At 40.4% G+C, this 14873-nt stretch overlaps 1 protein-coding gene across 3 annotated transcripts in view; it reads right to left on the bottom strand.

Moving 5' to 3' along the window:
* The window catches only part of veph1 (ventricular zone expressed PH domain-containing 1), a 75527-nt gene that overhangs the window by 21138 nt on the left and 39516 nt on the right, over positions 1–14873 (bottom strand). For all 3 annotated transcript variants that reach the window (XR_012770308.1, XM_075473705.1, XM_075473707.1), the window contains exons 8-10: positions 6999–7219; positions 5871–6086; positions 3894–4270 (exon numbers count right to left, since the gene is read on the bottom strand). Coding sequence is in view for 2 of the 3 variants with exons in the window: in XM_075473705.1 (XP_075329820.1) it covers positions 3894–4270; positions 5871–6086; positions 6999–7219 (814 nt within the window). In the remaining variant the exon portion in view is untranslated. The remainder of the gene's footprint in view (positions 1–3893; positions 4271–5870; positions 6087–6998; positions 7220–14873) is intronic.

Here is a 14873-nt window from a genome sequence, read left to right as displayed (position 1 = left end):
CAAGCAAACAAAAAGCTGCCAGATCAGGTTAAAATCTATAGAGCTCCCAGCAGTAAAAGAGCCCGTCTGTTGTTGTAGCATCAACAAGAAGCACGTGGACGCTGTGAGTCTTTTATGTCTCATTGTGCTCGTGCATGTGTGAAGCTGTTTGGATTAAGCATTCAAGCTCGCTCGTCCGTGTGATCCTCGTCCTGTGAGATAGATGGTCGTCAGCTCGCGAAAAGGTCAGCCAGCAGCCCGATGACATCATCCAGCTGAGACCACCTGTGACATCATGTGCCGTGAGCCCTGGTGTTGATCCTCATTAAGAGACTTATTGCCGGGAGGGCAAACACACGGCATAAGGAGTGGCGTGTGTGCTTGTGTTTCACAACTATTTTGTATATTTACATTTATTTGCAGATTCCATCACTTAACCATAGACCAAAGGAGGAGAATGCCATCTTTGTCTCAACAGTCTCATGTTGTTAGTGTGTCTATTTAATGTAGTATGGGTACAATGAGTGGGTGCTGCTCGACTCCTGGCTGCTGTCAGATAAAATGACCTAAAGGCCAAAGGTTAAGCATTACCAACAATCCAGTTGAGCATATGTGTGTGTACATATATATATATATATATATATATATATATGTATGTATGTGTGTGTGTGTGTGTTGGAGAAAATGAATTGGATTAGTGTGAGGCATAAGCAGTTCCTCATTTCACTTTTTCCCCCATTTTTTTCACATGAACTGCTTGAACCATATCATGCACTACAGCATGTATGCTCTCCAGACTGCTTCCATATATTCATGTGCTTCTTGGATGCAAGCATTCATCTGTTTCAACTTAGTGTGACATATTTTGCTCATGTCACTCATTTCTTTCTGGATGCCTGTGTTTCCACATGTCATTTCAGATCCATCCACTCCCAGCTGACCTTTACCCCCTCTCTTCTCACAGCCTGGATCTATACCCCAGGTTTATTAAGTAGCCACTGCAAGATTGGCATCAACATTCCTCCTTTTTGATCTGGACTCAAGTGGATAGCTCTGAGTACAGGTGTAAATGCATTGAAGTACAATCACTCACATCACTTTTAGAAAATGACTGCATTTAAGGCCTCCCAGGACTTTTTTGACATGCCTCAATGCAAATGGTAGCAATCCCACCTGATCGTTTGCTTGGTTCAATGTCTGGAAAAATAAATCATTGTATGTAAAGCAAATGGGCAGGATGCATCATTTGCAGAAAACCTTTAAAATGAAAATTTGTAATGAAATTCTATTTATAATTTGAACACACAGATGGGTTCTATTCATACACAGGTGGCAAGAACAAGAAGTGGTTGGCAGGTATTTCTCAGGGAGGATGGCTTGGGTCTGGTTAATAATAAAGAGGTCACGGTTTTCCGTAGAGAATTTGAGTTGCAAAAGATCCGATGACAGTCGTCCTGAGAGGGGGAGAGAACGTGGAAAATACCCCAACAACAAACCATCAGCCCTGACAGTTGGTATAAGTTATTGTATAAAGTGAGCTGGGCCCACAGAGACTGATTTAGAATGAAATGTGAAAAGGCTTTGAAAGCCTCCTTTGCTTGTCTTTAGTCAACAGAGATGTGCTGACACTGAGCTCTCACGTTCCACATCACAAATCTGTCAGCTCATGTATTGTGATGCCACTTTTTCTTTTATAACACACGGGCAGCTAAAACTGTTTGACAGATCACCACTTTAAATGGGTATCAGGCAGAAAAGAAAATATAATATCCAGACTTTAAAAATACCATTTAAGGCACTGAATCTAATTTGAGATTTTACAGAAACATGGCGTCCTGTTTGATGCCCACAGTTGACATTGGATGATGTCATTTTTTGTAATATTTGGACATAGAGCGGGGAAGTGAGGCCAAATAACAAGTGATCGCTAAATAAGGAAAGCCAGATGTGAACTGACACACTTGGACCTGTCCACTTCTGATCAGCCCAAACAAGATCCAAAGTCATGCCAGGTGCTTGTACCATTGTTTTCCATCATAAGCTCCAACCTGTTTTGTCTAACATGTGTGGTTTCTCCAACCTGTTTTGACCTGGAAATACATATGCGTTGTTTTACCTTTAATGCCCGGAGTGACGCATCACATCAATGCTTTCAAAACACGATTCTAATTTTTTAAAAGTATTGATGGCAAAGGTTTCCATCACTCAAACACAGTGGATAGAAAACCATCAGGTTTCAGGGGGCTGACTGAAACAAAGAGTGAGGTCTGAATGGGGTAAGCTTGTGAGACGTAAACTTGTTTCTATTTTGACCATTTTAGTAGTGCTTTTGTATCTTTTAAACCACAGCTGTGGCACAGATTTACATTAAGGGAATTTAATGACAATATCAATGTTTTTCTCCAGGATTTGGCTCAAAGGCTTTACATCCAATGCACTGTGTTTTTGTTTCAGATTAAGAGAGCAACACAGGTTTCTGACGTTGAAATAAAGGATAATTAGCCAATAATTTTTCCTTATTGTCATAAGAAAAACACAAAAAAAAATCATAAGAACAAACTAAATGTTAATGGACTGATGGTTCCGACAAGCTTAGTATCGGTGGCCAAACATCTGTCAGCTTATTCCTCTGTGCTGTTGTCCAAACTATACATTCGCAAGTGTTTCTGTTGGACTGACTGACGAGCTCTAAACTGACCTTCAGCCATTTAAACTTAGAAATAATCAAGTGAAAACATTAGTTATTTAGCTCGACAGTAACCAGCTGTTTGGAGGAGAGTTGTTTTGTTTCCTCGGTGTAACAATATATTTGTGAAGGTAAATTCAGAGACATGTCACGTGTTGCTGCACTGAAAGGTTTTTGGAAGTGAATGCCACAAACGGGGTAATCCAAAAGCAGTCAGAGAGAGAGAGAGAAACACACCGATGGATGTTTTAGTTTTCAAACACAAGATCACCAGCTGGATCCCACAAGTCCTGGTTTACATTAAACATTTTTGAACTGATATAATGTGTTGAATGAAAATATAATCTGATCCCTTTAGGATGATGTCATTTTGGCACTCGATTTCAACGATTAAATGTCCTCCAAAGGTTTCTCCTGCGCTGTTACTATCAGGGTAGAGGTGTTTATTTACTTCCACGAATAGAAGCTACTCTCAGTCATTGTGCGCGTTTGTGTGCACAACGTTTAGGGAGGATTAAAAGGGCATATCAAGGATTAAATAGTTTCTGTGCACCTCCGTAACAAGTCTGATGCAATTTTGGACAGAGTTTTGGCACCGCCAAACAGCAAGGGGATGTTCAAAACAGACAAAGCAATTTCACAGGAACATCACATGAACCTCATCACCACCTGAGCTGGTTATACTCAGTGACTGGAAACAGCTCTTGGCACTCAAATAGTCGGGGGCGTAAAAGGTGTCTGATCAAACTGTACACAACCTGTGAGAGGGCCAAAAAAACCCGCAATGGATATCCAAGACTGTAACTAACCAGCCAGGACGTTTAATCATACACATATTTTCTTCAGATGGTATGTAAATCATCAATCAGCACATGCTGCATTAAAATAAGACTATTCCCCTTGAGAAATAAATCAATGTCCATTTGAGGCTTGAGAGGCACTCATTGAGCCTCTGCTGACTGCCGCACAAAGCTGGATTTGTGTGCGAGACCAAGCGGCATGAAGGCAAAAGAAGGTATATTCATATCACACCGTTAATCAAGCCCAGCCACCACATCTGATTGTAATCTTAATCAAGTTCAGAAAATCGAATAAACCCCCCACTGCCGCCTCTCACTGTGAGCTAATCTTTTCTAGTTTGTTGATTAGTACCAGTGTTTTAATATGCTGCTGTACGTGAATGATACTCATGTCATGACAACCATCTCAGAAGAAGTGTTCACATTACCTTCTATCGCACATTGCTCTGGTATGGGGATCTGCTGCACCATGTCTTTGCAGAACTCTCTGATCTTCTCCATATTGTCTCTTAAATGGATGAAGAGCCTGTCAGCCTCCCCTTGCTCCCCTTCCTCTCGCTTTGCGTCTCCACTTTGACGGTTCTCCGCTTCCTGGCCCCCCGTGTTCAGCAGAACGGTGACAGGCAGGGTGCTGTCAGCTGTCAGGTTCCTTTCATCAGGTGACACTTCCTGTTTTTCTGAGAGCTCGTTAGGCAAAGGATTGCAAAATGAGTTGTCTGGGCTTGGCTCCACCCCTTCACCGTCCTCCGCCGTGTCCGAATTGATGGAGCGCGAGCGCAAAACATGAAGAGCCAGACTCTTTGACCTAGGAGACACCGTGAAACAAGACAAAGTGCGGCAAAATCTTTGATCAAATTTGAATCATTCACATTTTTTCTTACTCCTTGACGTGCGCAGTGTGGTTTTCAAGGGTTTGATTTGATTTCAATGGTCTGTAGGGATGCAGCCAACACAAAATATGATGATTGATTGATTTATTCTGCAACAATTGGAGTTTTTGCTAAAGACATTGATCTTTGTAATTAGTGTCCTAAGCACCGAGTGTCAATTCAATGACTACATTTAAATTTTGTTTTCACAGTTTTAAAGCCAAATAAAACACATCCACATTTTCTTGAAAGGTGCAACGTGAGCAGATTTTACAATAATGTCCCTGTTTTGCTGATTGAACCTCAATGCATGTATGCCTCAGGATTTGTCAGATAGAGCGCAGACTGAAGGGAAGATTTGTGTTGCTACATTTTTATAGGCCTCACAAACTGTGTCATTAGTTGATGTATAATTAACCACTGAAAAAAGAAAAAAAACTCCACACCAACACCCACTTCTAGTGGGTTATAGAGCATGAGGGAGAAGGCCTATTTGAGGAGTCTATATGTTTTAATATGTATTAATAATCATCTATAATTTATTGTGTTTTTTTTCTTCTAAATTAACTAGTTAAATGTAAACATAGCAGCTCAAAAATATACATAGAAAACAGCTAAAATTTAGTTGAATGTTCCTTAGAAAGTCACATCCAGAAACGTGGTAGCCACCGACAAGCTTGTGGTAAAATTCTGTTCGGTGAACTGGTGGAGTTCAACTAAATATCTTTGTCTACAGTATCTACCTTTAAGCACAATCTGATATGGCTGAGATGTCGATTTTTGTGAGGTTTTGATTGTTTTTTTTATTCGACAAACAGCTATGATCCGTATTTAATGTCCTGTCTGAATACTTAATCGTCTTCAGGTTTTAACAGTCCAGCTGACTTGCAGACTTTTTTTTTTTTATGGGGGGGGGGGGGGGTCTTCCTTCATGATTCCATTCACTTTAAGCAGTCTAATGTTTCCACTGCTAGCAAAACAGCCCCAGAGCATGATGCTACCACCCCCATGATTAACCACTGGTCTACCGTCTTTGACTTAAATGTCTCACCTTTACTTCTACAAACAAACTTAGTGCCAATATGGCCAAACAACCTAATATTTGTCCTGTTTGGCCATAAATCTCTCCTCTGGAAAGCTTTTTCTTTGTGAATGTGTTCAGCTGCAAATCATCTTAACTTCTTACTTGAATGGTAGCCTCAAAATCAGTGGGTTGTAAAACTGGCTTGACCAGCAGCTTCCAGTCCAGACTCGAATGTTCCTGACCATCTGAAACAACTTCCTCCCAGCTGACAGTGACCGTTAGGGTCTTCTTCCAGACTTTGACAAAGTGGCTGCACCCTCCAATAACATCCACTTACATACAACTGAACTGATGATCATGACATCTTAACATTTGAGCAACACTAAATCAATCATCTAAATGGGAAAAAAGGACATTTTGAACTAAAATGAGTGTCTATCTTTGGATAGTTTTAATCTTATTCAATAAATGAAAGGAAAAGAATGTCAAGTTATTTGTGTATCCGATCTGACCTGTTGAACCTCATCTCGCGTCGTTCCTCCCTGACAGCTTGGTTTAGGCTGTAGCGTCGCTGGGGAGCTGGCGAGTCCTCCACCACCACCACCTCCTCTTCCCCCATTTTCTCCTCAAAGCTCTGGATCTTCACCTGTAGTTGCTGCTCTGGAACCCCTCCTCCTCCCCTACCAGTTGGAAGAGATGCGCAGGAAGACGGGCACGCGTCATCCATCCTGTAACAGGGACACAAACAATCGTAATTTCTTTCTCTCCCTTTCTGGACATCTTTTTTTTTTGCGTAATTTCTAGCATTATTACAATGACTGGCTTTGTTTCTGTGCCCCCAAATTCCATCTCAACCATCTCTCTTTCTGTTTCTTTAAACACGTATTACATTTCACGTTTGACGACTTCCAAAAGCCTCATTGTTTTTTTTCCCTCACCCCCCGTTCTTTTACTAATAAGCCACCCTGGCCCTCTCAAGCTCTCGTTCCCAAAGACCCCAAGCAAAGCCGTTGGAAGACTTCAGTCCAGCACACACTGTTCTTGTTTAAAGGAGAACCGTGCGTGTCATTGCCACACTGCAGCCAGATGAAGCTCAGTCAATTTATGCACATCAACTTGCAAACATGTGCGCATGCACTCACACAAACACATGCAGTGTCCTCACAACTTTTTAGGCACTTTTTCGTGGCCTCCACTAGTTGTAAACACAGGATTTACACGAAAGAGGTCACTGGAGGATGAAAAAAATCAAAATCAGAAGAAATCAAAAAGAAAATCATTATTTTATGGTCTGTAAAATGTAGTTAGCAGTAGAGCTCAGATTTTGAGATTTCAGTGTCACACACAATTTCATGGTTAGATCTTAAAAGCTTGGTGTATCCAATCAGATTTTAGGGAATTTCCAAACTTCTCAGTACTTTCTAATATAAATATGAGTCAGTTCATATATAGATGTCAGGCCCCACATCTTTTAAGAAACCACAATAAATGATGGAACAAATGAGGCCAGTTGACTTTTGATCGTCGAGTGTCCGAACAGTCTGTGCACGCTGATGGGGAAACACTGAATTGGCCTTCAGGGGATCCACACAGCAACATAAAGCATGTGCATCAGCCCAAGTTATCGTGTCTTTCCCAACCTGCAGTGAGTGGCCGTTTTGTCCTCGAGTCGTCTTCCCAGCAGTCTGGCTATCGCAGTGAATGAGTTGCTCATCCTGTAAATGTCCTTTCCACAGCCGCCCAGTAGAGACGGGTAACGGTCAGTTAGAGCTCTGATCTCCAGCAGCAGGGTGTGGTGAAAGCTGTGCTCAATGGTGCCCAGAAGGGACACCAGGTAGACCAACGAGCTGTGAGCATGAGTCTGCAAAAAAAAACCAAAAAAAAAACAGAAGGACAGGTTTATCACAGAGACAACTCTTGATGGACTCATCTGATCAGCAGCAGGATATTTGGTGAAACAACCACCCGAAGAACGTGGACATTCTTCAGCTGAGAAAATAGTAATAAAAGTGAAGTACGCTTTACGTAGCATTTACAAACAAAAATTAAATTAATTTAAGTTCGAGGGTGGCTCTCTTATTGGTAGTCCTCAGGTTAACTGCACGGTCGGAATTCTTCCCCGATTCTCCAAACTGAGAGGGCTCTGACGACCGTCTACAGCAGCAGGTAAAACACAGAATACCGATGAGTAATTCCCATGGCTTCAACTCAAACATACTGAAATATCCCTTCACTGCAACAGTTTCAGTAAATATTTAGTAAAGGTTTACTTTTACGAACGAAGATTTATCAAAGAACTCCCAGGTTTTTATCAGTTTTTAATCACAAAAAGGTTTGTACAAACAAGGAATGACGGCAGCTCCTGCGGGGCCATTTAAATGTAAACCAGACCAACCGATGTCAGTAAAGTCTAAGGCAATCTGCATTTATACACTGCCATATACTGACGTTATTCAGAGAACTATTTCAGGCTTAAAATTGAATGCGCTTTCTTTGATCTTAAGTGGTCTTATGATCTACGATGGTCTCGCAACAAAACTAAATAAATCAAAAAGAACATTAACAAAGAACTGGATACGAGGAAGTTGTTTTACTGCATTAAAACATGCAGTCTAATAGTTATTTCTAATGTTGTGGACTTGCTAGTGCCTTGAAAATGGGATCAGTGTTGTGTAAGGGGAAGATCTGGATGCGAAGGAGAGTGATTTGTATCTAATTTGATACACATTAGTTGGGCACTTCCAGGCAGCTTTGGATGGGTGTTGAGGGGGTCGGTGCAACTCTTTTCTTCTCCTGATTATGACAAACAATTACAAATACAAACACACGCATCTGGCTGTCGGCAAACTTGGAAAACATGAACTTCTTCTTTTCCCAAATGTAGTTAATTTCCCATTGGCCTTTGGAATAACACCAATGCTTCATCATTCCCAGTCTGACTTTGTATAAACCGATCCAGCACATATACAACCAGCTTATCAGGTACACAAAATCATATCGAACGGTGTGTTCTCCCTGGACGGTTCATATCCGTTTGTACAGGTTTCTACAATCGACATAGGCATTAAACATAACATGAATGCAACATAAACTTTAACATAATCAGTATTTGCTTCAAATTGCAAGGTTTTGGTCCTCACCCATCTTATATTACAGCCCTTAAGCCAGTCATCACAGCAATCAGTTCAGATTAAAAAAGGCGACATGATTCAACAAAGGCTCTCTCTAGTGGTGTTTCAAGGCAGAGCCAAAGACAAATATCCCCATCTGTGGACAAAAACAAAAGCCGGACTTTTTTCTTTTCCCCAACTTTTGGTCTCTTAGCTTGTAAAAAACGACGCCGCTTGAAAATGAGAACTCTAAAGCGTTGACTGACTGGTCTACAGAGCCAAACTCAGCTGAAGGCTGTCAAACACACCTTGTAATGAAGAGAGAGGAATGCAGATACTGCGCAGCTCATTTGGCATGTTTCGCATGCGCGCTCTGTGGGACACTGAATTTATATGTTGATCCTAAAACTACCAGAAAACGTGGAGCCTGACCTTACACTTTGATAACCTGCCAGGAAGGTTTTAGAAGCTCAACGCAAATATGAATCAGGAGCTCCCCTGAGGCTCAGGCAGCAGTCTCAGAGACTTTACGAGGACGTGCGTTACCTCTGCACTACAGATTAAGAAAATACAATACTCCTAAGGTAGTACAACACAAGCGGAGCTCGGATTTCTCTGATATTTAGCAAGCGAGACACTTTTGTGGTAACATGGGTAAATGGCACTCTTATGAAACTTTCCTCAATCATCAGACGATTCATTACACGTTTCCTCATTATTTAGAAAGAGCTAAAATTCTAAAACCCCTTGAAGATCTTTTTAAAAAAAAAAAGGGGGGGGGGGGGGGGGACTGAGCGTTAACTGTTTCTAATTATGAGTTCACCAAAAAGTGTGTCAGGGAAACATGGGCCAAATTCATTAATCTTTGCGGTACAAAGATTTGTCCATTGTGACCAAATTCGAAGAAAAACCCACAGTCTTATGATTTGTTATGCTTTTCTAAGAACTTTTGCTTGAAGTTAATACTAAATCTATGAAGGCTTTATAGAAGCAAGATGCCTAGAAAAACCCAGTAAAATTAAAAAAATATTCCCAAAGCGTCACTGCCGAAATGATATAATAGCATGGAAAATAAACACGGGCTCATAAATGACCACTGTCGGCACGCGAAGAGACTGCTATCGCAGGAGGCAAAGGATTTTAAGCCTTTTCTGAACTAATCTTAAAATATGGCATACAAATTTATCGCAGGAGGCAAAGGATTTTAAGCCTTTTCTGAACTAATCTTAAAATATGGCATACAAATTGAGATGTTCATCGCATAAGATAGCTTTAATGATGTATAATTACATAACTTACTGATATAATTACCCCGTGATTTAGACTTAACTATGTTATTAGCTCTACTGATTTTATTATCCACTTTGAAACATCTGTCACTTATGTTCCTTGTCATTTTTTATTTACTGTTTTTTCTTTTGTGGATAATCAAATAACGTCTTTAAGGGATTCAGTCAAGCTTTTTATTTTTTATTTTACTCTTTATTGCTGGTTGGGTAGTTTCTCAGTGAGAATATCATCAGAGACGCTTATTTTTCTATTCTTAAATTTGATCAAAAACATAAAAGAAAAAGAAAAGAAAAAACTTTGAGCAAACTCAACCCATGAATATCCCGGTAAAAGTCACTCCCAAAGAAACAATCAAAATGAAATACATGTATCTTTGGTTTCACACCTCGGACTTATCGAATTTTCTTTTCTTTTTTTGTTTCTTTTTTTTCAGCGGAAAAATTAGGTCAGCACGACAGGAAAGCCAACTATCAGAACCACGGGGCACTTATCTATCGGGATACAGCCACTTCTACGGAGAGTGGATCATAATGGGATTTTCATCTGGATTTAGAGGTTGAAAAAGGTTATTTGGTCTCTACTAACCAGCGTTCTTTTCAGTTTGTCAGATTTCATCTGGGCTTTTGTTAGCTATTTCCTGAACACTCAACAATGGGTCAAATGACTGTACACTGTAAAAGTTGTGGGCATTTTTTTTTTTTTGTGCAAAATTTCAGCTGATATTTGCTCTCTCGCTTATTAAAAATCTTTGTGGTTATCCGTGCAGTTGCATTGCTACAGGCATTTAAATTTGGCAGATGCTGGCATGTGAGGACGGCTCCAGAATGAAAAGGTTAGATTTAGCATACTGTAAAAAAATAAATAAATAATAGAATCGCACATAATCAAAAACGACTCTGGAAGATGTCAACAGCACAGAGGAGTCATTATTATTATCAAATGGTGCATTTACTCCCAGACTGTTGGACTGAACTTCATTTACAGAGTATAGTGTTTCTTTCACTAGTGATATATTCTGATATAACAAGCAATAAGTCCGCATACACAATATAGACTAACTTCCTTCAGGGGGTAAAGGAAGCCAGGGAGAGAGTTGTGCAATCTAGTTCAAATGCATCCCAGTGTGAAGATGTGTATGTGTATGTATGGTTGTGTGTGCCTGTGTGTGTTTGTGTAAGACACAAATCCAGAGGAGGCAAATCCACTGCCATCACCAGGAGGCCTTTGCAGGGGCATTTTCCAGAAAACAAGGCTTGTTTTCCAAATGGTTCCAATGTGAAGAAAGGACACCGAGGGCCGACAAACTGTGCGTGTGAGTTTATGTGTGTGTGCTGAAGTTGGGTTGGCAGCTTTTTTGACAAAAAGATTGAGGAGGAAACGCTGCCCGAGAGTATCAAGACTTTATTATGTTTTTCACCTCCAAGGTTTGCGTGTTTGGAAGGAAAACACTTAATCTAGACACAGACATATTTTCCCCAGCTGCTAATTGTTGTTAAATTGCCTTAAACAGACCCGAGGGAGAACAGAAAGCGGAACCCCTCACTTGACTGTTGCTGTCACCTTTATCCCTGTGCACATACAGAGAAGGATTTTTTCTAAACTCCCTTGTCAGTATAAGTACCTTCCCGGAATCAGCAGAATCATCCATGATGTAAGCGAACGGTGATTGTTTGAACACACTCAACCTGCCATTTGTCCAAAGTACATGAATAAAAGGCAAGCACACTTCTCTCCTGAGAGGCTTCATCAGTTTGAACGGAGCCTTCTATTCAAGCACTTAAGATTAACATGACCAAGAGGGCTCACGTTCTACATGAACATCAACCGGACGCATATTTGGGTGTCTGAACTCACTATCAACTGTCAAAACATCAGTAAGCCGTTAAAATTTGCAGGGAAAAAAGTATGTCACATTCCCAGCTCGGAGTCTTATTGCCCAGCCTCCCCATCTTTATCTCCTCCCAACTTCAAGATCCAATCATGCAGCTTTCACTGCACCTCAGATTCAGGAGGTTCAAACTCCTTAGCTCTTGCTTTAGTCAGGATCTGGGTGTTTAGTGGCATTTTTGTATTTAGTTATCAGTCTTTGTTTCACCTTAGCTCTGTTTCTCATAGTATTCAGTTATGTTAATTACTCCATATGTTTTCCCTTTGCCTTAGTTAGATTCATTTTCATAGTTAGTGTTCTCTCTCTCTCTCTCTCTCTCTCTCTCTCTCTCTCTCTCTCTCTCTCTCTCTCCTCTCTCTCTCTCTCTCTCTCTCTCTCTCTCTCTCTCTCTCTCTCTCTCTCTCTCTCTCTCTCTCTCTCTCTCTCTCTCTCTCTCTCTCTCTCTCTCTCTCTCTCTCTCTCTCTCTCTCTCTCTCTCTCTCTCTCTCTCTCTCTCTCTCTCCCCCACACCTGCGTCCTGCTAGTAATCAACCTCCCCAGTGTATATATGTCATTCTAGTTTCACCACTCCTTGCCGGATCCTCGTCTTATTGGTCTTACTTGTCTTGCTCATCTTACCTCCGGTAATCACCCCTAGCTTGTTCTTAAGATTCCTTAGTCTGCTTTGGTTTAGTTCCTGTGCTCCCTGTGTTCTTTGGTATTTTGTATCATCATTCATTTTTCATTAAATCCTCATAATCTACTCCCCTCCTCTGACGTGTTCTGCTTTTGGGTCCAAATCCACAACCCCGCATTATGACAGCTTAATGCTTCATTACTAACAGCCAATTCTTAACAGCAGTCATAGAGTTTTGTTTTGTTTAGAGGATGTTGGAAAGCCTGACTTGCATTTTCTCACTGAATACAACAAGCCGCCCTGTAGAAACACAAACTTCAGCTGAAAAGTAGCCCATATAGGCAGCGGCTCCGAACATTAAAGCCTCAATAAAACACAGAAGGACGAACTGACTGTGAAACCCGATATACAGAGGTGGGTAGAGTAGCCAAAAATTGTTAAAATAAAAGTACTGTTACTTTAGAATAATATGACTCAAGTAAAAGTAAAAAGTAGTCATCCATATAATTACTTGAGTAAAAAAGTGCTTGGTGAAAAAACTACTCAAGTACTGAGTAAATGTTGAGTAACGTCTGATTTATTTGTTAACAAAAGTATTCAGTCAGACAGACAAAACTACAAAAGAATAATCTTTAGGCCAATTAGAGTTCATCCAATTGACAAAATAAATTAAAATGAATTAATTAATTACAAAATAGCTTAAATTAAAATAATCCAGGTAAATTCAAGAGACTTAGGAAATGTTTAAAACATATGTAACCCATATGTAACGTAAAAAGCAAACATTCGCCTATCCATGGGGAAAAAAACTTACCGCTACATGTTTGCTCAAGTTAGATGTTGAGTTTCTGAATGCTGGAATGTCCGTTTGTTTTGGTTAACACAGAAGACACATAATGTAGCTGCTGTTTCGCACATTTTTTGTAAGGTTTTAGTATGAGGCCTCGTCTGTGTTTTCATTTCCGTCCGTTGATTCTAACATTTTTCATCTATTTCTTTTTTTGTTTGCTACGACTGTAAATTGTAAAGCTAACCCGTCCCGCCCATGGGTGTATTATATTAACATATTATCCCGCCGCTGAGTTTGAGTATGGTCACGTGACGAGACTGCACGGCTACGTTTGATTGGTGAAACACAGGTGGTAGAGCCTTTGGCGGAAGTCTCTCTCTAACGAGCTCATTGTAGCCTAATGTAGCGGAGTAAGAGTACAGTTTCTTCTTCACAAATCTACTCAAGTAAAAGTAAAAAGTATAGTGATTTAAAACTACTCCTAGAAGTACAATTTTTTCAAAAACTTACTCAAGTAAATGTAACGGAGTAAATGTAACTTGTTACTACCCACCTCTGCCTATATGTGACGGAGGAATCATGACCTGAGTTTTGAATGGAGTATTAAGCCTCTCGCCAGACCCAACATTACTTCAGCCTTCCCATCTGAGATGTGGAGTTTTAATAACCTGGGTTGTTTCAACACATGACTCGCGACAACACAATGTACCAACTGTCCATGGTTGAACTGCTGACAAGGAAAACGTGAGTATTTAATCGGGCTGGGCGAGTTAACTCGTTATTATCGCATTAACTCATTATTTATTTAAGGAAACAGACAGTGGAGCGAGGCTTCTACATAAAAACTACATAAAAAGGTTGATGTTAAAAGTGTGTTTGCACAACAAATGTTATGGCACTTTCATTCATATGGCAGCACATTTAAAATAAAACTAAATGCTAAAAGCTATACACTACTTTTGAATTTTTGGATTTTGCGTACAAATGCGATTAATTGTGATTAATCAGGGAAATCATGTGATCAATTAGATTAAAAATTTTAATCGTTGCCCAGCCCTAGTATTTAAGAATAAAACTTCCAATCAAACATTCTTCTATCATTATTTTGAGTGGGAGAGTGAGTTGGCTATAAGCTCCAAGCTAATGTATGCTATCTAAAAAATGTCAATCACATTAATGTTTGCTTTGTACCTCTGAGCTGTAGGACAGATCTTAATTAAGACACCCCCCACAGAAAAGGGGAGAAGGAACTAGTTATTATCATTCATCCTCAAGAGGATATAAATGTCTGAGCAAGGTTTACAGAGTGACATTCTTTGTGAATCTCAAAACAGCGAGAAAAGTTTACAAGGTGTTATTGGAGCGATGATGCTTGAAAAAATGAGGCCTCTAAATTCTTGTTTAACACACGAATGGAGTCGAGAAATGTGGGACAAATTTAGTCTCCTTCAAAACAAACACTGGAACCCTAAATCAATGCACATACATTCGATAAGACATCCATGACACATACGCAGCTGATCCACCATTGTTCCTTTATGCTCCTTTTTACAGCACACCGAGAGCAACGTGCCTCTTCTGAGGTTAATGATCCATTAAATAGTGTTATGTTGGCATCATGGGGCGACAGCTTCAAATACTGCTCACTCACTCTTCCCTCAGTTTTCCCTCCCACAGGGACAACATGTCTGACCCATCGGAGCCCTCAGAATTAGCACATTTTTGTTTAGTACAGACGCTTCCACTGAACACCGATGGAGGCGCGAGGCTAGGTCAAAACCTCCGGATCTGCACGGCCTGTCCGGTGTGAGATTGTGTGCT

Source organism: Odontesthes bonariensis, chromosome 9, assembly GCF_027942865.1.
Source record: "Odontesthes bonariensis isolate fOdoBon6 chromosome 9, fOdoBon6.hap1, whole genome shotgun sequence".
Lineage (NCBI taxonomy): Eukaryota > Metazoa > Chordata > Actinopteri > Atheriniformes > Atherinopsidae > Odontesthes > Odontesthes bonariensis.
This window is presented reverse-complemented; position numbering and strand designations above follow the sequence as displayed.